At 40.4% G+C, this 22921-nt stretch overlaps 1 protein-coding gene across 7 annotated transcripts in view; it reads left to right on the top strand.

Annotated features, from left to right (window-relative positions):
- The window catches only part of IFTAP (intraflagellar transport associated protein), a 65225-nt gene extending 45984 nt beyond the window's left edge, over positions 1 to 19241 (top strand). For all 7 annotated transcript variants that reach the window (XM_006062336.4, XM_025266206.3, XM_025266205.3 and 4 more), the window contains 2 exons: positions 10059 to 10201; positions 18995 to 19241. In XM_006062336.4, the coding sequence (XP_006062398.2) occupies positions 10059 to 10201; positions 18995 to 19153 (302 nt within the window). In that variant the 3' untranslated portion in view covers positions 19154 to 19241. The remainder of the gene's footprint in view (positions 1 to 10058; positions 10202 to 18994) is intronic.
- Positions 19242 to 22921: the final 3680 nt, after the last annotated feature.

Here is a 22921-nt window from a genome sequence, read left to right as displayed (position 1 = left end):
TGGATAATTGTCTCAAGTAGAACCATTTAAGTCAAGCTCTTATTTCTTAGAATTTCTGCATCATGCTGTAAATTGAGATTAGTTTTGAATGCTCCATAAAGTACCAGTTGATCATAAACATTATGAGAGTTGGTCATAAAATAAACACAAAAGAAAATAAAATCCAGATCTTTGCTTTTATAAATATTTATTGATATGTAAGCCAAACACTTAAAACTAAAGCTGTGTTGTGAATGTTTTTTTCTGGGCTGTTCTACATAGGCTGGGCTGAGAGAGCCTGCTGTCCGCTGACATGTATGTAGTCCATGACTTTTATGAGGCCTTTTTCCTCTCCTGGTTAACATTTCTGTGTAAGCATAGGTACCCTTTGTTGCTCCAAGGAGCTTTGAAATATGTTCAAAATTTGAGTTGTTTTGAAAACTCTCATTCCTAATTTAATATGCAAGAATATCTCAATGTTAATGTTGAATGTTTCCATGGGGCAGTTTCCACCGGGGAGTTGGTTGTTGGTGTTTGTTGTTTACAGTCATTAGGTGGTCATAAACAGCCATTGTGGTCATTATTGTTGGGGAGGAGGGCTTCTTTGTAATCATGCAGGAGTTAAAGTGCAGGCTCTAGCTGGTTTGTGGACTGCTGTCTGTAAATTGTCTATATAAGCCTCTGCTTTGGCTTCTCTGGTTCCCCCTGAATTTGAGAGGCTTTGGTAATTGGAAGCAATTAACATTTTTATTCTGCTTCCAAACATAACACTACTCCACTGAAGGGATTGTTTCTCAAGCAGTCTATTAACCAGCAAACTGCAGATTTTTACCCCCTTGCTTACTTGGTTTAAGGGAGATGAGGGATCTAAGGGAATCACAGACTCTTGGGAGAGGTTCTCTTAACTTCCGTGAGTTAGGCGGCTCTGAATTTCTTTATAAGAGCAATTTAGGGGTTCCGATTGGATTAGAAGGTATTGCTAAGGATTTATGAGGGAGCCAAATTTGTAGAGCAAGCACACTGTTTCTGGGTTTTGGGTAGTTTGGGGGAAAGGAGCAGATTCCTGGGTCTTGTTCCCAAAAAAGAGTTTAATTCAGAAGGTCTTTTGTGACACCTAGTGATCTGTGTTATTAACCACTCCCCCAGGGGATTCTGATCTAGTTCTTCTGTGGGTAGTACTTGGAGTAGGCACTTGGAGTTGGCACTTGGAATTGGCATGTATATATTTGCAACATAAAGTTAATTTCACAGGAGGGCACAACAGTGTACAGGTGGAACGTTTCTGTGATGGTTACTTTTCTTGCCAGTATTTAGATAGTCTTTATACCGACATAATCCTGCATAGCCAGTGAATTTGATTATGGTTGTATCAATATTTTAAATTAAGTCTTTACTTTTCCCACTACTTTTGTATTGTTTCCTTTAAACATTTTTTAAATTATTTTTTATTACCATTAGGTCTGTTTCTTTTGTTTAAAGGATTGCATAAAAACGTCTCATTAGTATGATTTTTCCAGAAATTTGAGAACAGGTAGTTTTTCATTTGTGTATAAAAGCTTCCTGAGGCTGAACCAAGTCTCAGTGAACTTGCATTAGCTAGTCAAGACCTTCTGAGGTGTAAAATAATGTGAAAAGTCAAGGCTAAAAAGCAACCAAGGCTTCAGTGATCTATTCCAATTACTGAAAAGACCACCAAGCTTCACCGTTTTTATAATGTACAGTCTGGGTCATCTGAAAGAAAAAAAACACACACACACAAGAAATTTGCCAAAGTGGGTTTTATCTTTGGGTCTAATTTGTATTACACTTCAGGAATGTGAGCAGAAGGTAAATATATCCGATGGGAAATGTGACATTTTAAATAAGCAAGTTGCTTGTATAATTTTGGCAGTTGAGAGGCTTACTGATTAGATTCTGTCATTATTGTTTAAACAACAGATTTGCCTGGGGCAACAAGGAAGTGAGTTGCCTATTGTTTTTCTACCATTGACTTTATTTGTTCACCTTCTTCATTTTCATAAATGTTCTCCAAGATTCAGGCCTTTGGTGCCGCCCTGGGATTTAGCTTGTTGTTTCAGCAGCCCAGGTGGACACACTTTTTCCAAGAAGCCAACCCAGTGATGTGCTATTGACCAGTTGTCCAAGGAAACCTTGGTCACAAAATGTGGTGCCCTGTGTTTATTTGACATTAAATTAACTTTCTTTTTTCCCTCCTTTGAGACAAGATAATTACCCTGGTTACTTACTGTCATGCATATCCAGAAAGATTATTATTTGGAATAGGTATTAATTATTATAGGGGCCTCCCTGGTGGCTTAGTGGTAAAGAATCCGCCTGCCAATGCAGGAAACTCCGGTTTGGTTTGAGTTGAGAAGATTCCCTGGAGAAGGAAATGGCAACCCACTCCAGTATTCTTGCCTGGGAAATCCCATGGACAGAGGAGCCTGGCAGGCTAAATAGTCCATGGGATCACAGAAGACTCAACAATTGGTTTGCCCTTTAGAGTAGAAAGAACCTTCTGATTGTCTATATTTCATTTACTTTATACTTGAGACTGTTAAAAATCATCCTTTCATTGCTTAGAAGATCACTAAAAACGTTGAGAAGGAAAAAAATCCTAGCTTCAAAATGTTTCTGTCTCTATTCCTCCAATTATTTTTTATGTGCAGACTTATCCATCTATTAAACTCCAGTTTGAAAGCAATGTCAACCACAAAGATAAATGCTTCCACTCCATTCCTGAGAACAGAATTGGCATGATAATTACCCCCTTTCAACAGTTCCTATGTTTATTTCTCCCGTAGGAAAAAAGAAAGGTTTTATCTAATTGGAGAGATCAGGGGAAAACACTGGGTGTGCATGGATGAGGCCTTTGCTTCCTTTGGGTCATGCTGTTTGGAAGGTGTATGTCCTCTCTTCTGTGCTCACACCGCCTTTCTTATTGCAGACATACTTTACATGGGTCCCAGGTCTGCCTCACCCAGTGGTTTTCAACCTGAGATACATTAGAATCACTTGAGGAGCTTTCAAAAAAAAAAGACAATACCTGCATCCTGCCTTTGGGGATCCTTTCCCAGTAGCCTGGTGTGTGTCCTGGGCACTGGCAGGGTTTAAAGCTCCCCAGGTGACTCCAATATGCTATTGAAGTTGAGAACCAGCTCTAGACAGTTCTTGAGGTATCACTCTTGAGCGCCTACTCCAAGAGCTACAGGGATGTGAAGAGGTTCTCCTTTTACCTGGCTGGATTCCTGTCATCTGTGTGGACTTCCTCTCAGGTGGGATAGTCTGAGGTCTAGACTTGGGAGGAAAGCTCGATAAATAAGAGGTCCAATTGTGACTGCAAGACAAGCTCCATTTTCAAAATCAGCTTCATTATTTATAAAGCTCATATTTTGATCCCCATTATTTTGACTCCTGAATGTATTTTCCTCTATTTCTGTATTTAAAGGGAGAGGGATATGATTTATTATCACTGTCAAATGCCAGCTCCAGCCATAAGTAAGTCTTCCCTGATCTTACCCAGCTTCTTCCCCAGCGTCTTGGATGGCAGTAGTAGTCTTCTGCCTCCTTTTATATTTCCACTTTTACTTTGCAGTTTTTTTCTTGAAGTGGGTGTTGGTTAATGTGTCTCTTGAAAGTGGCGTATGATTTATTCATGTGCGTCTAGACACACACACACACACAGCTTTGTCTTTTAGAGTGTCTAATCCATTTATATTTAATATAGTTGCTGATATATTTGACTTTAAATCTCTTATCTTACTGTTTTGTTTTCCACTTGTTCTGCCAGTTATATGTTCTTCACTCATTTTTTGCCTATTTTTGGATCAATCAAATATTATTGTTTCATGGCCTCCTATTTTTTCTGGGTAGAGAATTCTACCCAGAATATATATAATTATTTTCTTCAGCATTTTAAAGGTGTTATTCTGTTTTGTTGTGGTGTTAATTGTTCCTCTATTGAAAACTGTAGAAAAACCAAATGTCAATCTGATTGTTGTACATTTGAAGGTAATATCAATATGTTTTTTACCTCATTTGCTTACTTCTATGATTTTATCTTTGTTTTTCAGTAATTTCATTGTGCCTTGGCATTGTTTACTTTGTATTTATTCTGCTTGGGGTTTGTAGATTCTTGTAAATGTTGGGAAAGTCTCAGCTATTATGTCTTCAAATAATACCTGTGTCCAGACCTTTTCACCATGTCCCACATCTCTCCAAGTTCTTTCCTGCATTTCCATCATTTTCTATTTCCTTTCTTTCTTCAGCTAGAATATTTTCTACTGTGTTCCAATTCAGTAATCTTGTACCAAATATGATGTTAAAGCCATCAGTATTTCTGTTATAGTTGTCAAGAGATCTGGAGTGTCTATTTTTAAAAAATTCAGTTCCCTGCCAAAATTCTCCATCTTGTAATATATTTATTGGAATGTATTAATTGGTTATTGTAAAGTTCTTGTCTCATAATTCCAATAACTGAGATGTTCCGTGGGTCCGTGTGTATCATTAATTTTCTCTTTTGATCCAGTGTCTTTGTATACCTGGTAATTTTTGTTTGAGTGCTGAATACTGTATATAAAATATTACAGAGGCTCTGGATGATGTTACCTTAATCTGTGTTTAGAGAAACTTCAACATTCTCTGTTAGCATTTAGGTCATCTTAACCCAATATGGGATTGAGCTGATTTGGTGACTGAGTTTCAGGTTTTATGAAAGAAAGTAAAAGTGTTAGTCGCTAATTCATGCCTGACTCTTTGCAACCCCATGGACTGTAGCCCTTCAGGCTCCTCTGTTCATGGCATTCTCTGGGCAAGGACACTGGAGTGGCAAGAATACTGGAGAATATACATGTCATTCTCTGGGCAAGAATACTGGAGTGCCATTTCCTACGGTAGAGGATCTTCCCAACCCAGGGATTGAACCTGGATCTACATTGCGGGCATATTCTTTACCATCTTGAACCTGGATCTACATTGCGGGCATATTCTTTACCCCGAGCCACCACCTCAGGCTTTTGAGGGCTGCTCTACTTCTAGTTCTCGCTGACTTCTCGGCTGTAGCCCTTCAGGGTAAAGTACAGCCCTTTCTCTTTGGAAGTCCTGAGCTGTTTTTTGTCTTCATAGCACTGTGAATCTGTTGGTAGTTCTGCTAAGCTTCTCAGCCTCTTAGCCTATTTCTTCTTCTTGGTTTTTTAGCCTCTGCTTACAAATCACTAGATGCCATATGTTGAAAAACAGCTTAGAATCTTAGACTCCCATTCAGTACTTTCCTTTTCTCCAGGATCTTAGCCCCTCAAGTTCTGGGCTTCCCTGGTAGCATTCCAGTGCCTTTAACTAGTTAATTTTTATCATTTTTCCAGCTGTGCTGGTGTTCTTGGTGTGAGGTTCAGACTCTCTGATGAGGGTCAGATATTAAATGGGGTCTGGGAGCTCCTTTGGAAACCCCAGGGTCTGAAGGTCAAATATGTTGACATTTGCACTGATGTTGCAAAAGCAATGATGGGTAAAGATACTAGTACCTTAGTGTGAATCGAGGTAGAAGCACCAAACTACGCTAGTCGTCACTGTTATCTTCACTGCCATGAATTTGTAGTTAAAACAAATGCCAGTTTCCATCGAAAATGTCTTTGATGAAATGGTGTTTGTGTGGGGTGTGCTCAGTCACATCCAATTCTCTGTGACCCAGTGGACTGTAGCCCCCCAGGCTCCTCTGTCCGTGAAATTCTCCAGGCAAGAATACTGGAATGGGTTGCCATTGCCTTCTCCAGAGGATCGTCCTGACCCAGGGATCTAACCCATGTCTTCCACATTGCAGGCAGATTCTTTACCATCTGAGCCACCAGGGAAGTAGTAAAAGTTATTAATTTTATTGAATCTTGGTCCCTGAGTATACCTCTTTTTAATATTTTGTGTGTGTAAAGCACTTCTGCTGCATACTGAAGGACAACAGTTGTATTTCACATGTACATGAAGTACATGAGCATTTTTTCATGGAAAAAATGAAACACACTTTTTCATGAAAAATGCTTGTGCCGTTGAGTGGTGTGCTGAGTTACTCTTTTTTTTCTTTCATGGATCAACATTTTTACTTGAAAGAATGACTGACAAAGTGTAGTTCTCGAAAGTGAAGGAAGTGAATCTGTCTTTTCAAGACAAACAACTGATACTGTTCATTGCCAGTGATAAAGTTGGCAATGGATCAAGTGAAAATTGGATTTTTGGAAAACTTATATCCAGTACTGTGAGCTTGACAGCTTCTCAATATTTAAAGGCTTTTTTGACAAAATTGGTAATGTTAACTAATGTGACTTTTATATTACATAATGAAATATGTCAACATTTGAAAGATCTGCATAACAGAGTGAACCACCAGTTTCCAAATAACCGATTTATGGTGTTCTAAAATCATGCACAGGAGAACAATTCATTTATGATAAAGGGCAGACCAATGAATTTTATACATAAGAGCATGAAAACTTCACTGAAAGGGTTTCACGTTTCACATTGAAAATATTTTTAAAACCAATAGCATTTGTCAAGATCCAGTGTATATCAAAGACTATCCCCGACTGTATAAAAGGAGTATTAGAGTCCTCTTCCCCTTTCCAACGTACATATTGTGTGAGACGAGAATGTCTTCATTTTCATCATGTGAAACAGCATGTTCCAAAAATTGAATGCAGAAGCAAATATAGAGTCCAGCTTTCTTCTACTTGAGACAAGAACTTAAAAGATTCAGAAAATGTAAAACAATGCTTCTCTTCTATTATCTTGGCTTTTGGAAAATATCTTTTTAAAATAAAAGTATTTATTTTAATAATGATTGTATTATTTTAATAATTTGAAGTCAAATATTTGAAAATTCAGTTTCTAATACAGTGAATATTGTTAGATATAACTCCCACAAAAAAAGCTCTGTGCGTCTTCAAAAATTTTTAATAACAAGAAACTCTGACATAAACTATCATAGCTGGAATCCATATGCATAAGAGGCCTCAGTCCATTTCTTATGTTGTATCCTTTTTGGTCTTGAGGAGTGCCCAAAATTTCAGGAAATTTTGGCTATTTCTACATGTCAACAAAGGAATGAATTGGTTGATCTTATAAATATGATAGGCAGATTAACTATTATTGTTGTCTAGATTATCAGACGTCAGATTACCTATTTATTTTTTTTGATTGCTTACTTTTAAATGTATTACCTTTGACTTGCTGGTCATCAGTTAAATATAGGAAGGCAGATGGCAGAAACAGATAATTTATAAACATTGGACATTCTTATTATGTAGTTGAGAAAGAGATTGAAATGCTTTCAACCAGGCTTGCCATCCAACATGAAGGTTCCTTTTTGAGAGTTGCCTTAACTCGACAAAGCCCATCAGTCAAGATGGTGGTATTTATCCATAGTTAAGAAAAAACTAGTTGTTTTAGAAACAATAAGCCTAGATTGAGTAAGCTGTGGGAAATAGTAAAGGATAAGGAAGCCTGGTGTGCTGCAGTCCATAGGTTGCAAAGAGTGGACATGAGTCAGTGACTAAACAACAGCAGCAAAAGTGTCTTAGAGATCAGATTTCAGTCTAAAAAGCTTTAGAGATCTCCAGAAATTCCATTCCTCATCATCAATGAATACAATAATCTTCCCTCTCAGAGAATGAATATATAAATGACCCATCAGTGACTATAAAATGGGTAAAGGACAAGGTAGCTTTCTTTATAACTTACTTATTATCAGACTGTTCGTGTCCATAATGGTTTCACCGTTTTATAAATCTGTCCTATTTAGAGGTAAAGCAGTTCAGGTTTTGTGTTGACTGTTCTGTGATTTTATGTGTAAAAATCATATCCTGTAAAAAAACTTAGCTTGTGAGGATAAGGACTTTACATATTTTGTATCATTCACAATGTTCTATGGATAGGTAGACTTATACGTGCTGTTCAATTTAAAAGTTGAGATACAGGAAATCCATTCCCTTTCTGCAAGTATGTGTTGAATTTACTACACATAAGGTGCTGTGTTAGACTCCAACAACTATGCAAGTTTGTGCGTTTTCCTTTTACCCTGGAGAAACAAATGACAGGAATGTGGAATGTGGTGGATACTGAGTTGTCTTGTTTTGAAAGAACTGTTCCCATGGCAGTGGGCTTTTTAGGAAGGAAACCATTATTGCTGAAAACCCGACCTTCTTTGCAAATATATGAGGGACGTGAAGAATTTCAGCAAAGGAATGGCAGAGTTGTCCTCCTTGGTGCACAATATTGTCAGTCGGATCTTAAATAGCTCGGAAAGCAGAATTGGTTTTGATTTCACATTTGAAGTGATGTTTGCTCTGGCAGCCAGTGGGTCTGGTAGATATTGGTTTTCATATTAAGAGGCTTGACCCTTACTCTCCTTGCCTCTCTTGTTGGCTGGCCCCTAACCAGTGAAGGAGTTTAGCTTTGGACTCATAAAGGGAAAGCCAGTCTTTCCACCAACCTTATTGAGTATTTAAAAGTATTACTTCTCTGGTTATAAAACACTTGAACACACTGACTGCTGACTAATCATGTTAACATGCTTATCATAGTGACATTTCTTGGCCCTGAGTTTGGAGATACGAATCTGGTAGATATAAATAACATAAGTGATGAGACTGCTTTCTTAAAAATCAGTTTCTGATGTGACGTCTTGGGTTCAGAACAGGGCTTTGCAGCCAGGCTGCCGCTATGGCGCCTTGAGCGCGGTGATTCTGGGTGTTAGAGCTCCTTGCCTGTAAAACAGGAAATAATAGAGTTGTTGAGAGGATTAGCTGAGTTAATGCATGTAAAAGGCTGGCTAGTATTATTGTTTTTATTTCCTCTAATTAATCAGGTCACATTCTACGATTTCAGTAATTAATCATAGTCATGCATGCATGCTCAGTCCCTAACTTGTGTCCGACTCTGTGCAACCCCATGGACTGTAGCCTGCAAGGCTCCTCTGTCCCTGGGATTTTCCAGGCAAAAGTACTGGAGTGGGTTGCCATTTCCTCCTCCAGGGGATCTTCCTCACTCAGGGATCAAAAAAGACATGATTACAAAATTCTTAAGCTTCCAGCTGGTATCAGCAGTGGAGAGAGATATATTTCAAATCTGTTTCCATTTTTGAATAGCAGTACCTGCTCAGTTATCTCCTCATATATGCTGCCATTGGCAACAGCCAAGGCATGCCTGTTGTTAATTAATCACTTCCACTGAGAACTTAATTAGTGTCTTAATTAGGATCATCATTGAGTAGCAGGCCGCAGCATCCTGCGCCAGCTGCAAGTTACTGGCTGGCTCCAGCAGCCCTTCTGGTCCTGCAGAAACAGGCCGAGGAGCTATCCTTTTGGGCTTCTGTTTGTTTCTCTGTCTTCAAAGAGAGCTGTGGAAGATCATCGTTTGTCCATGATGCATCAGTGATTCTGCCACACGTGCAAAAAAAAAAAAGGAACACATCTACTTCTAATGGATTGATCAGAAAACCAGGATTGGCTTTTGAATTCTTGCTGTTGTGCTAAACAAGCTGGAAACACAGAACACATTGTTGTTTGCAAGTGTTGGAAATGAGGCCCTGCATTCTGAGTATGACGGATTATTTCATTTTTCTGCTGCAAGTGAAAGTTCCTTCCTTCTGGCATCATTGCTTTTTAATATGTTGTTTTGAAATATTGCCATATTGTTACAGGATGAAATCAGCACTCCATTTTCTTTCTCTTTCCCCCCTTAGGAAAATATGGCAAAATGAGACAAAAGTAGCATCTTCTGGACTTAGTTTCCTATAGAAGTAGAAGTTGGGTTGAAAGACATGATCAAGCTGTTCCCCAGACAACATTTCTCCCAGACCTTTTGGATGGGTTGTTAACATAGCAACAATCAGAGAAACACTAATGCACCAGCAGCTTTTATTTTCTAGAAGGGAGACACCCTTGAGTCAAGTTCCCCAGTGAGAACAGGTGTTGTGAAACGGGCCTACTTTACTTGAGTATATTTGCTCATTCTTTTGACTATCGTAGGCTTCTTGATGATTTAGGTCAATTGTGGACTTGGTGAAGGGATTGAGTGATGTATTTTGTGTTCAACAGACGTGCTGCTGCTTCCAGGAGAAGTGGAGCAAGAAGTGAGCTTGAGTGTTCCCTCTTACATTCCTTCTGTGGCTGTCCAGCCTGTCACCCCTGGAACGAAGCCCCGACCCACCGTGAAAGCAGCAGATAAACAAAGCAAAGAGGTACTTCTCAGGGAATTCAGGCCTCTTGAAATTGCCTCAATTCTGTAACTGGTCCTTTCAGAGAAATGCCACCATACCCGTGTGCGCCTGTATTTTTCTCAGGTTTGGGAAAATGTAGAATTCAGGTTGCTTAATTGGGTCCCTCTCCGTCATCTCTCTCTAATGTGTATAATCCCTTTTGAACACACAGAGAGCAATTATGTTTTTACTCAGAAGCTATTTTTATGTCATGATGTTTGCCGTGCTGCGGGATGGTGCTACCTGGGGACTAATCCACAGATAGGATGGACAGATTTCTTACCTCTTTTTGTCTGTACCAGCCTCTTTTCTTTTTATTATTGTTTCCAAGTTTCTATAAACATTTTGCATTAGTTAAGGTAAGGCCAGGCTGCTATAGTAGGGAACCCTAACAATAATTCAATGGCTGAAAGGGAATGAGGTTTATTTCTCTCCTGTAACAGTCTATAGAGAGCCTTTAAAGTGGGCAAGTGGTGGTTCTGTTTTCAGTCATTGGGGCCCACCAGGTTCCTTCTCTCTGGATCTCACTGCACCTCAGGACATTGTCTTCATGTGCGTGTTTCAAGTCAGGTCACTGTCCTACCTGGAGGGGCAGGGGATGAGAGGATGGGGACAGCACATTTCCCCAAGGCTGAGGACGTAGGTGCTTCATTTCTGCTTGCTCTCCGTTGGCAACCCCCTAGTCCCGTGTTCCTCTCTGGTCACCGGGGAAGTTGAGAAATGTCATCTAGCCATGTGCTTCTCCAGCGTGGGAGAATGGAGTCTGCCACATGGTAATTCTCCCTAATACACAACAGGGAGACTCATCTTTTACTATCCTTTCCAGCTTATCTTCATCTACTTAATCGACACGCACCAACCGAGGCCGCTGATGGCGCTGGCTAGTGACCTTTATCACCTTTTTTACGCTAGCATAAAAGGGGATCAGGTACAAGAAGTTGTTAAGGGCTCTTTTTATTATTGATTCCAAATAAAAATACTAGAGTGTTTCCTGATTATGTAATTGTTCAGGTACTAGTCTTGTCACCTGAAGATACTCTGTTATGGAAGCAGTCATTCAGTCAGAAGTAATCCACGAATTTCCATTTTTGCCCTTTGCTAATAGAACTTTTGTTCACTAACATCAGAAAAGTCTATCTAGGAGGCTTGCAGACTTATATTGAACCCCCAAATAGGTTACTTGGAGAAGGAAATGGCAACCCACTCCAGTATTCTTGCCTGGAGAATCCCATGGACAAAGGAGCCTGGTGGGCTACAGTGTATGGAGTTGAGACAGCCACTTTTCAGTGTCTTTTTGAATTACGGAGCTTTCTCTGAGTATTAAGAAGCTAAAATTGCAAGGTGATTGCTAGCAAAAATCAGCTTCTTTTAAAGACTTGTTCATGTTCTTGACTTCAGTTGTGACCATACAAATTATTGGGCCAGCCAGTGGTCAGTGGCACCTCATGCCATTATAGAAATTGTTACAAAATGGCTTTAGTTGATGGGTTTAAAAAAATGAATGACTTCTATGATCTCTCATATAGCCAGCAAAATGCTAGTTAAAAGCCTGTATATGATTGTATCTTTAAAACAAGTATACGTTTCTTCTCAGAAAATGTGAAAATTTTTGAATGTTCAAATCAAAATGATAGGAACAATTTTTGTGCTGGCAAACTAATGACACATCAGTCAGTTCAGTTCAGTTCAGTTCAGTCGCTCAGTCGTGTCTGACTCTCTGCGACCCCATGAATCGCAGCACCCCAGGCCTCCCTGTCCATCACCAACTTCTGGAGTTCACTGAGACTCACATCCATCGAGTCAGTGATGCCATCCAGCCATCTCATCCTCTGTCATCCCCTTCTCCTGCTGCCCCCAATCCCTCCCAGCATCAGAGTCTTTTCCAATGAGTCAGCTCTTTGCATGAGGTGGCCAAAGTACTGGAGTTTCAGCTTTAGCATCATTCCCTCCAAAGAAATCCCAGGGCCGATCTCCTTCAGAATGGACTGGTTGGATCTCCTTGCAGTCCAAGGGACTCTCAAGAGTCTTCTCCAACACCACAGTTCAAAAGCATCAATTCTTCGGCGCTCAGCCTTCTTCACAGTCCAACTCTCACATCCATACATGACCACTGGAAAAACCATAGCCTTGACTTTGTTGGCAAAGTAATGTCTCTGCTTTTCAATATGCTATCTAGGTTGGTCATAACTTTTCTTCCAAGGAGTAGGCGTCTTTTAATTTCATGGCTGCAGTCACCATCTGCAGTGATTTTGGAGCCCAAAAAAATAAAGTCTGACAATGAGACATAGATGAATAATTTTTGGTGTTTCTTTAAATATTCAGAGTAATATTGTGGGTGGAATTTTAATTTCTAGACACTATTTGTTAGAGAAACATTTCAGGACTGTCTAGAATCACAGTACCGCACCACCTCTGCCTTGGTTTAATAGTATTAATATTATTCTAAAGTATGCAGTGCAAGAAAAAGAACATAATCACCAAATTCCAGCACATGTGTCCTGTGAGGACCTACCAAGGGGCCATTTTGGGCTAGAGACGGTGGTTGCTTTCTGTGATGTCAGTGTCAAAAGATGAAAATGTATCCTGGATGTCCTGACTTCCTCTTAATTGCCTAATAAGAATCTATAACTTCTTGATATGAACTGAACCCATTTAATTTTTTTCGCTAATTTTATCACTGCTTTTATACATGTGCATTTCCCCTTTAGCAGTCAAACCTTTTTCAAGAACCTTCCACTTTCCCTTTGTGAATAATTTCTTGCCGTGGTCACTCTATTTTGATGAATTTTGGAAGTTCTGAATAGCTTTATAGAGCAAAAAGAATTCACATTAAGAAGATGAAAAATTACGAGTTCCTTTCCTACTTGCCAAAGTACAGAAGAGGTCATTGAAGAAACTTTTGTAATATTTTAATGGGAGATGGCCTGTTTTTCCAATTTAAAATGGGACTTTCAACTTTTTCACCTGTAGAGACAGTTTAGTTACCATATTACTGTGCAAGACAGCCTATAGCTAAATGCTGCTATTATTGATTTGAGCATTAGTTTTATTTTCTTTAATTTGCCTGTGTGGTTCTGTGAATGAAAAGGATTCTTCCTGTAACAGTGCCCCTCTTAGAATAAGTCACAGAAACAATTTTAAGAAAACCAGCAGTTTTCTAATAGTGTAAAAATTCTATTCCCTGGGAGGCTACAAAAAGATTTCAATTAGATTTGAAATTAGACACCTGAAATCCGTATATTTCTCTCAGCTCCTTAGGCAAAAATAACAAGTTAATAACTTAATTCACAGTTGTTTTCTGTTTAGTAGCAGGGGATTTGGTGTCCCATCGCACAAATTCTGCTCTTTGAAATAAATCAGAAGTTCAGTTTGCAATCTAAAAACCTCGGCGCCTTAGAGCTTAGAACCCGAAAATGAAGCCAACTTGAAAGAAGAGATTCCCAAAGTGTGGCACAGTAGCCAGCGGCTGAAACGCAGAGATAGAACTGCAGCTTTGCTGTGGCTGAAAGGCTGCCATTTTGAAGATCGTAGCAAAGTCTTCTGAACTGCAGGGTACATCAGGGTACACTTTGAATTACATGTATGCCCCTTGTCTTAGAAGACTACATTCACTCGTGTGTGTCTCTATAAGGTTACTTAATTAAAATGCAGAAAAGTCAGAACTAGTGCTGAGTTCAGTGCTGTGCCTATAGAAGACGTAGTAAATACTGAATGAGCAAATAAAAAAAAAAAAACAAAAAAAGTTTACTAGCTACCAGGAGTGACTTTCTGGTATAATAAGATGGTGAGGGTCATTCTCTTTTTCCTTTTCTATTGGTTCATTCCCCTCAACATGTAAACACGTCTAAGTCTCTCCCATTCTTAACAAAATGAAAGAAAACTAAGGAAAAATATCCTCCCCTTTACCTTGGACCCCTCTTGGCTATTGTCCTTTTTTCTCACTTTCCATGTAGACTTCAGAAACCGTTAGATCTAGCTCCCCTGGTCGTCTCTGCTTCCTTTCCCCTCATTCCTCATTGAGTTCATTGCAAAATGTCCTTGTGCTGATCATCTGCCTGGATAGATTCAGAATAAAGGTACCGAGCACTTTATTATTGCCAAATGCCGGTGGACACTTTTCTGTCTTTAATGGGTCTCTCTACTGCAGTTTCACCACTGATCTTGCCTGACACTCACAGTCCACTGGTTTTCTCTTCCTGGCTCTCCCTGTGTGTATTTCTCTGGGTGTTCTTGCCCTGCTTCCTTTGGGGGTTTCCTGCCATGCTCCCCTTAGGAGCTGGTGTTTCTCAGGGTTCCATGCTAAACCTACAGCTCTTCCCACTTGTACATGGATCCATTTTCGTCTCTAGGTGACTCCCCTTTGTACTTCTGTCTCCAAATCTGTATTTCTATAGGTTCAGACCTTTTGCTGAGCTCCAGGTTTGTGTGTTCAGCTGCCTGTTGACAATTCTATCTGGATTCCTTAAGGTACATTCGAATCAACATGTTAAATACTGAGCTTATCTTTACCTGCTTCCATTCCTGCATTCTGTCCTTCGTCCCTTCTCATATCCAAATTAGCCAGCAAGTGCTGCCAGCTTTTCTAAAATTTTCAACTGTTCTCAGTGCCCTGTGCTCATTGTCTCTTGTCTGGACTGCTTCAGCCGACTCCTGACTCCAAGCTTACCCTTTGTTCCATCTTCAAAGTGACTTATCTCGATGTACCCTCAAGGAGGGCAGGGCATCCTGTTCTCTGCACCACACCTGCATCCCCAGCACTTGTCTCAGTTAGCATTTGAATGAAGGAAGGAATTTATTTGAAATGCATAGATGACCAAGTATCTACCTGCTTTCAAAAAAAATCCTTCAGCGACTTTTCATCATCCCTGGGAAAAGCAGCACACAAGACCTGCCGTGATCTGACACTGTCCTCGCCTCCTGCTGCTCTCTACCTGGCGTTTTCTGCTTTGACAGCACTGCCCTACTTGTAGATCTGCATACATGAAATTCTGTGTCTTTCTTACTTGGCCTCTTCTGCTCATGAGACCTGCGTTTGTCCTCAGCTCATTTTCCCTCACCTTGTTAAATAAGATTACCTTTGAAGATTCTGCTTAGATAGCACCTCTTCCAGGAAGCCTCCCCTGATTCCCTCCCAATGCCTTCTAATCTAGGCTGGGTTAGGCTTTCTTTCTCTTTCCTATTCCCTCCTAACTATACCATGTATACTTACTACATTTTACTATGATTGTTCATATATGTATCTAAATCATTTCTCTGTGATTTCATACAAGTCTGCAGCTTTGTATCCTCAGCACCCAGTGCACCACCTAGATTTTAATAAACATCCATGGAAAGAATTGAATATATCAGAATGATTGCAGGAGACTGTTCCTCTGATATTTTGATCCAGAGATGTACTGGCCACCTTGCAGTACAGAGTGACAGTGATACACCCAAACAGTTTTAAAATGTCTTGAGTATCATATTTTGGCATTGTAAATAAGAAATTATTATCACCCTTGGTTTCTTTCTTTTATTATGTACGTCAGCATTTAGGAATTGCCTAAAGGAATTAATCTAACAATAAGAGCTGCTGTTAATAACTGAGTTTCTAATGAAGACATTTATATTTTTAAGTATACTGTTATGTTTTTAAGTGTACTATAAATGAATAATTCTTGCATTGGCATTGTATATTTATTGGCTAGCTAAAAACTTGGCATCATTTAAGTTAATACCAAATAGCTGATGAAGGAAATTATGCTCTATAATAGAGAAAAATTTAAGTGTATGAAAAATAACTTACGGAAAATAAAAACTTTCCACTTAAAGATTAATTTCTATATCTCCAGTTCCATAATGTTGGATATTGTGGCCAAAAGGTGTCTTGGGTCCCTTGGGAAGGGAGAGTGGTAAGAAGGTGATGGGTTGGGCCGTACCTGGGAGAAAGGACTAACTTTGACTGTGGGAGTCAGCCCTTGTCAAGAGAGTCTAGAAATTCAACACACCAGCCTTGCTCTGTCTGGGTTGCTGGTACAGGGTGGGTCATGACTAGGGTGTTGAGTGGGGAGTCGAGTAGGCCACTGGAGAGTGGCCATGCTCAGTTGGAAGTAAGCTAAGCTTCAGCACTTTGCCCTCCATGCTTGTGTAGCCCTTTTGCATCCTTCTGTTGGGGAGCATGGAGCATGATCAGGAAGTCATTCCCTTACTTCTCTCTTCTCCTTGAAGTTACAAAACCTCGTGGACACAGATTTTCCTTTTCTTCATCTTTATGTGTTCTCAGTATCCAGTTCACATTTAACGCTCAATAGCTGTTTATGGAGTGGACATGTAGAGGGGAGGGAGGTGGGCAAGTGAGGGCTGTTCATGTGGTGTGAACGAGTTCGAGAAGGATGATCTTGCTGAGATTTTAGCTCAGCAAAGAGATTTGTTGAATTTGCAACCGCTTTCCAGGTAGGTGAAGGCAGAGTGACTGCATCTATTGAGAGTGGCTAGTGAAGTCTGGGCAGGTCTTAGGGGCCTCAGGACAGGGTTCAAAGTCCTAGTGCAGTGGGGCAGCTGGAATCTTGGTGGACATGTGGATGGCAGGCCTTTAACCAGGCTACAGGGCAGCAAGAATCCCATCAGACAGAAGCTGGCAGAGAGGGGACTCCTCCTCGTTGTCTGCCAGGACTAGGCTTGCAGGCCTCAGTGCTCACTGCTGAAGTTGGAGATGGTAAGGCTGCTTCTGTTCAGGAAATGAGCATTTTATGTCATTGTGTACACGTTTCTTCACTTGAGCTGGTCTTAGCCCTATTACCCCACTGGTGATGAGAAATTTAATTTTCAGAAAGTGACCAGAATGGACAGATCAGCCACTCAGCAGACTGATTTGATTCCTGTATACACTTGCTCCTTTAAAGACAGTCACGGTATTATGTGGATACTTGAGTACATTTTTTATGGTAGACTGGGAGAATTTTTTAGCTTATTTAGAAAAGATCTTTTCTCCCAAAGAGATGTGATTGGCTTAGTGAAACTTCAAGGTTGATCTTTGCTGGTGTTTTTTGTTGAGAAGGTGGCAGCTTTATCTACAGATCACCTGGGATTCAAATCTTGTTTCTCTACCTTACTAACTGTACAGCCTTGATAAGTTACTTAACCTCTTAGAGCTTTGTAAAATGGGTTGTTTGAAGATTACTGCTAATTCCCACAAAGTTCCTAGTACTGGGGCTGGCGTGCGGTGGGAACTCATTCAATGACAGGTCCCATCATTACCATTGTCAGGAAAGCACAGACACTGTCTAATAAAGAAGAAATGAACAAGTCTCTGAAATTTGTTCTCTTGCTGGTTTTACTAAGAAAGGATGATAGATCGCTGGGTGTTTGCTATTAGCACCGCATACCCAACTACAGAATGCAACTTGCTAAACAGATAGGTGATACCTACTTTTCATGTTTTTTTTTTTTCTTCGCATCTTTGAAAACAGCACACAGCTTCTGAGTGAGATGCTCCATTTTCAAGAACATTGCAAAAGCCACTCGATGAGATCATTTTCCATGCAAGAATATTTAAAGCTGATTATAGCTTAGGGCATTTTTTTTTTACTCTTGCATAAGCCATAGTTTTCAATTATTTCAGCATCATCATACATAATATAGAGCTACAAAGAAGTACTGGGTGATATCATAGTATCACACGCCATTTGATTTTGGAGAGGCTTTCTAATGGGTGATACAATGAGATTTAAAGCATTCTCTTTTGTTTATTGGAAAATACACTTTTTAAACTACCTTCCTTTAGGAAGTCTTTAAAATTCACAGATTATGAATAAGCAGGTACAAAATTATTATTTCTCTTTGCAGCTACTCTGAGTTGCAGATAAATTCTGTAATATTTTAAAATTCTTGGTGGGAAGAAAGGATCCTAGACTTTTTAATTTAAGGGGGACACTGTGTTTTAATTCCTGCTGTTATTGGCCCAAGTACTATCTGAAGAACTATGTTAAGCATAGAGTATTTTTATCTTCAAAAATGAATATTTTTTTGATACAAGTCTTTTTTAGTAAATACTAAAAATAAAAATGTCTTTAAGATTGAACAAAATCTTAGGGTTTATTTTCTCACATTTGAATATAACTCTTAAAAAGCAGGGACGTCATTTTGCCAACAAAGGTCTGTATAGAGTCAAAGCTATGGTTTTTCCAGTAGTTATGTATGGATGTGAGAGTTGGACCATACATTGAAGAACACTGAAGAACTGAGGCTTTCAAATTGTGGTGTTGGAGAAAACTCTTGAGATTCCCTTGGACTGCAAGGATATCAAACCCGTCCGTCCTAAGGGAAATCAACCCTGAATATTCATTGGAAGGACTTATGCTGAAACTGAAGCTCAGATACTTTGGCCACCTGATGTGAAGAGCCGACTCATTGGAAAAGACCCTGAGTCAGATAGGACTTAGCCTCTGAACAACAGCAAACTTAGTTTTTTTTCCATATGCCTGTAGCCCTTATGCTACAAATGGTAAAAATGTATTAAATGTGTGCAGGAGAGACTTTCTGATTCTTGCCGTGGGTAGAATTAGCTAATGATGTTCATTCCGATGCAGGATGGTACAAATGGGGCATATTAAAAGGCCTAAATTAGGTCAAATTGAATAATTGAATTTATTCCTTTACTTAAAAACAGCTTAATCAGCTGAGAGTGCTGAAGTCTAAAAAAAGTTTAATTAAATATTAATAGGGAGTTTATGTTTTCAGCTTTATCTTCATTTACAATGATTATATATGATTTTCCTCCTTCATTACCTTTTATAGATCGTTGGAGACGAAGTTCAGCCCTTCTCGCTTGATGAAGAATTCGATTATGATGCAGTGGTACTAACCCCCAAGTTCACTCCTGCAGAGATGAATGCCATCAAAGAGCTATCCAAGCAGAAGACAAAGAGCGCAGACTTAGAGGACCCCCATGACTGATCCACCCAGACCTCTTTACATTTATTTTTATTTTGTTCTTATTCAAGCAACATGAAATTAAAAGAGAAACCTGTTGTAATCCCCTTTATGTAAATGTATGTGTGTGCATTGATTTATAGGGTTATTTGTCAGTGGACTTCCCCAGTGGTGCAGTGGTAAAGAATTTGCCTATCAATGCAAGTAGATGCAGCAGATGTGGGTTCAATCCCTGGGTCGGGAAAATGCCCTAGACAAGGGAATGGCACTCGAGTATTCTGGTCTGGGAAATCCTATGGATAGAGGAGTCTGGGGTGCTAAAGTCCATGGGGTTACAAAGAATCAGATACAACTGAGCATGCCCATACCACCAATCTTTTCAGTAGGGTGATGCGTCTGAAACAGTGAGAATAGCTCAGTTGTGTCCAACTCTTTGTGACCCATGGGCTATACAGTCCATGGAATTCTCCAGGCCAGAATACTGGAGTGGGTAGCAGCCGTTCCCTTCTCCAGGGAATCTTCCCAACCCAGGGATTGAACCCAGGTCTCTCACATTGCAGGCAGATTCATTACCATCTGAGCCACCAGGGAAGCCCAAGAATACTAGAGTGTGTAACCTATCCCTTCTCCAGCGGATCATCCTGATCCAGGAATGGAACTGGGGTTTTCTGCATTGCAGGTGGATTCTCTACCAGGTGAGCTACTACGGAAGCCCAGGCCATGCGTCTAACAAAACCAAACTGCTGTCTATGGTTTATGTGGTTTAGTGGCTCAGTCGTGTCCAACTCTTGCAATCGCATGGATGCCAGACTCCTCCGTCCATGGAATTTTCCAGGCAGGAATACTGGAGTGGGTTGCCATTTCCTTCTCCAGGGGATCTTCCCGATCCAGGGATGAAACCCAATCCCCTGCATTGCAGGCAGTCTACTGCATTGCAGACAGATTCTTTACCAGTTGAGCCACCAGGGGAGCCTCTATCCTTACAGAATTCTCTTCTGTCACTTGGCTGTATCCATGGCTGATAGGGGGAGATGGAGGTGGCAAACGGGAACAGGAAGCAGCACCTACAGAAGGGTCGGTCTATCTGGTGAGAGCACTGCAAGAAGGTAATGAGGGTTTTGTGACATAGACTGGAAATTTCACCCTACCTACTTGGGGATGAAGGGCAATTGAGCATGCAAAGCTCAGAGAAGAACTGGTCATGTGGTAGGTCCCAGGTGCCAGGTATCCAGAGACAGTGATATGAATGTGAGTGCCGAGACGCTGGGCTTCGAGGATTGACTGGGAAAGATTTTACTAAAAAGGAAAGCATCTGAAAATTGATTATATGTCATATATTAAATTCTTGTACTTTGTTACTGCTATTCAACCATGTATAAGGATAGTTACAAAGTACAAGGAATGATCTCTATCTCCAGAAGTTTGGAATATAATTTGAGAAGGCAAGATGGTCAACACCGAAATCAGATTGATTATATTCTTTGCAGCCAAAGATGGAGAAGCTCTATACAGTCAGCAAAAACAAGACCAGGAGCTGACTGTGGCTCAGACCATGAACTCCTTATTGCCAAATTCAGACTTAAATTGAAGAAAGTAGGGAAAACCACTAGACCATTCAGGTATGACCTAAATCAAATCCCTTATGATTATACAGTGGAAGTGAGAAATATATTTAAGGGCCTAGATCTGATAGAGTGCCTGATGAACTATGGAATGAGGTTCGTGACACTGTACAGGAGACAGGGATTAAGACCATCCCCATGGAAAGGAAATGCAAAAAAGCAAAATGGCTGTCTGGGGAGGCCTTACAAATAGCTGTGAAAAGAAGAGAAGCGAAAAGCAAAGGAGAAAAGGAAAGATATAAACATCTGAATGCAGAGTTCCAAAGAATAGCAAGAAGAGATAAGAAAGCCTTCTTCAGTGATCAATGCAAAGAAATAGAGGAAAACAACAGAATGGGAAAGACTAGGGATCCCTTCAAGAAAATCAGAGATAGCAAAGGAACATTTCATGCAAAGATGAGCTCGATAAAGGACAGAAATGGTATGGACCTAACAGAAGCAGAAGATATTAAGAAGAGATGGCAAGAATACACAGAAGAACTGTACAAAAAAGATCTTCATGACCCAGATAATCACGATGATGTGATCACTGACCTAGACCCAGACATCCTGGATGTGAAGTCAAGTGGGCCTTGGAGAGCATCACTACAAACAAAGCTAGTGGAGGTGATGGAATTCCAGTTGAGCTATTCCAAATCCTGAAAGATGATGCTGTGAAAGTGCTGCACTCAATATGCCAGCAAAGTTGGAAAACTCAGCAGTGGCCAGAGGACTGGAAAAGGTCAGTTTTCATTCCAATCCCAAAGAAAGGCAATGCCAAAGAATGCTCAAACTACCGCACAATTGCACTCATCTCACACGCTAGTAAAGTAATGCTCAAAATTCTCCAAGCCAGGCTTCAGCAATATGTGAACCGTGAACTTCCTGATGTTCAAGCTGGATTTAGAAAAGGCAGAGGAACCAGAGATCAAATTGCCAACATCCGCTGGATCATGGAAAAAGCAAGAGAGTTCCAGAAAAGCATCTATTTCTGCTTTATTGACTATGCCAAAGCCTTTGACTGTGTGGATCACAGTAAACTGTGGAAAATTCTTCACGAGATGGGAATACCAGACCACCTGATCTGCCTCTTGAGAAACCTATATGCAGGTCAGGAAGCAACAGTTAGAACTGGACATGGAACAACAGACTGGTTCCAAATAGGAAAAGGAGTTCGTCAAGGCTGTATATTGTCACCCTGTTTATTTAACTTATATGCAGAGTACATCATGAGAAATGCTGGACTGGAAGAAACACAAGCTGGAATCAAGATTTCCGGGAGAAATATCAATAACCTCAGATATGCAGATGATACCAGCCTTATGGCAGAAAGTGAAGAGGAACTCAAAAGCCTCTTGATGAAAGTGAAAGTGGAGAGTGAAAAAGTGGGCTTAAAGCTCAACATTCAGAAAACGAAGATCATGGCATCCGGTCCCATCACTTCATGGGCAATAGATGGGGAAACAGTGGCTGACTTTATTTTTCTGGGCTCCAAAATCACTGCAGATGGTGACTGCAGCCATGAAATTAAAAGACGCTTACTCCTTGGAGGGAAAGTTATGACCAACCTAGATAGCATATTCAAAAGCAGAGACATTACTTTGCCCACAAAGGTCCGTCTAGTCAAGGCTATGGTTTTTCCTGTGGTCATGTATGGATGTGAGAGTTGGACTGTGAAGAAGGCTGAGCACCGAAGAACTGATGCTTTTGAACTGTGGTGTTGGAGAAGACTCTTGAGAGTCCCTTGGACTGCAAGGAGATCCAACCAGTCCATTCTGAAGGAGGTCAGTCCTGGAATTTCTTTGGAGGGAATGATGCTAAAGCTGAAACTCCAGTACTTTGGCACCTCATGCAAAGAGTTGACTCATTGGAAAAGACTCTGATGCTGGGAGGGATTGAGGGCAGGAGGAGAAGGGGACGACAGAGAATGAGATGGCTGGATGGCATCACTGACTCGATGGATGTGAGTCTGAGTGAACTCCGGGAGTTGGTGATGGACAGGGAGGCCTGGCGTGCTGTGATTCATGGGGTCACGAAGAGTTGGACATGACTGAGCGACTGATCTCATCTGAATTGTGTACAATACCCATGAATGCTTTAAAGGGCGGAGAGAAAGGGGTGAGGGCACAGAGGGGGAATAGTACATATGAAGTGATTTTTGTTTTTGAAGGAATCAGTAACAAATCAAATG

Source organism: Bubalus bubalis, chromosome 16 (assembly GCF_019923935.1).
Source record: "Bubalus bubalis isolate 160015118507 breed Murrah chromosome 16, NDDB_SH_1, whole genome shotgun sequence".
Lineage (NCBI taxonomy): Eukaryota > Metazoa > Chordata > Mammalia > Artiodactyla > Bovidae > Bubalus > Bubalus bubalis.
This window is presented reverse-complemented; position numbering and strand designations above follow the sequence as displayed.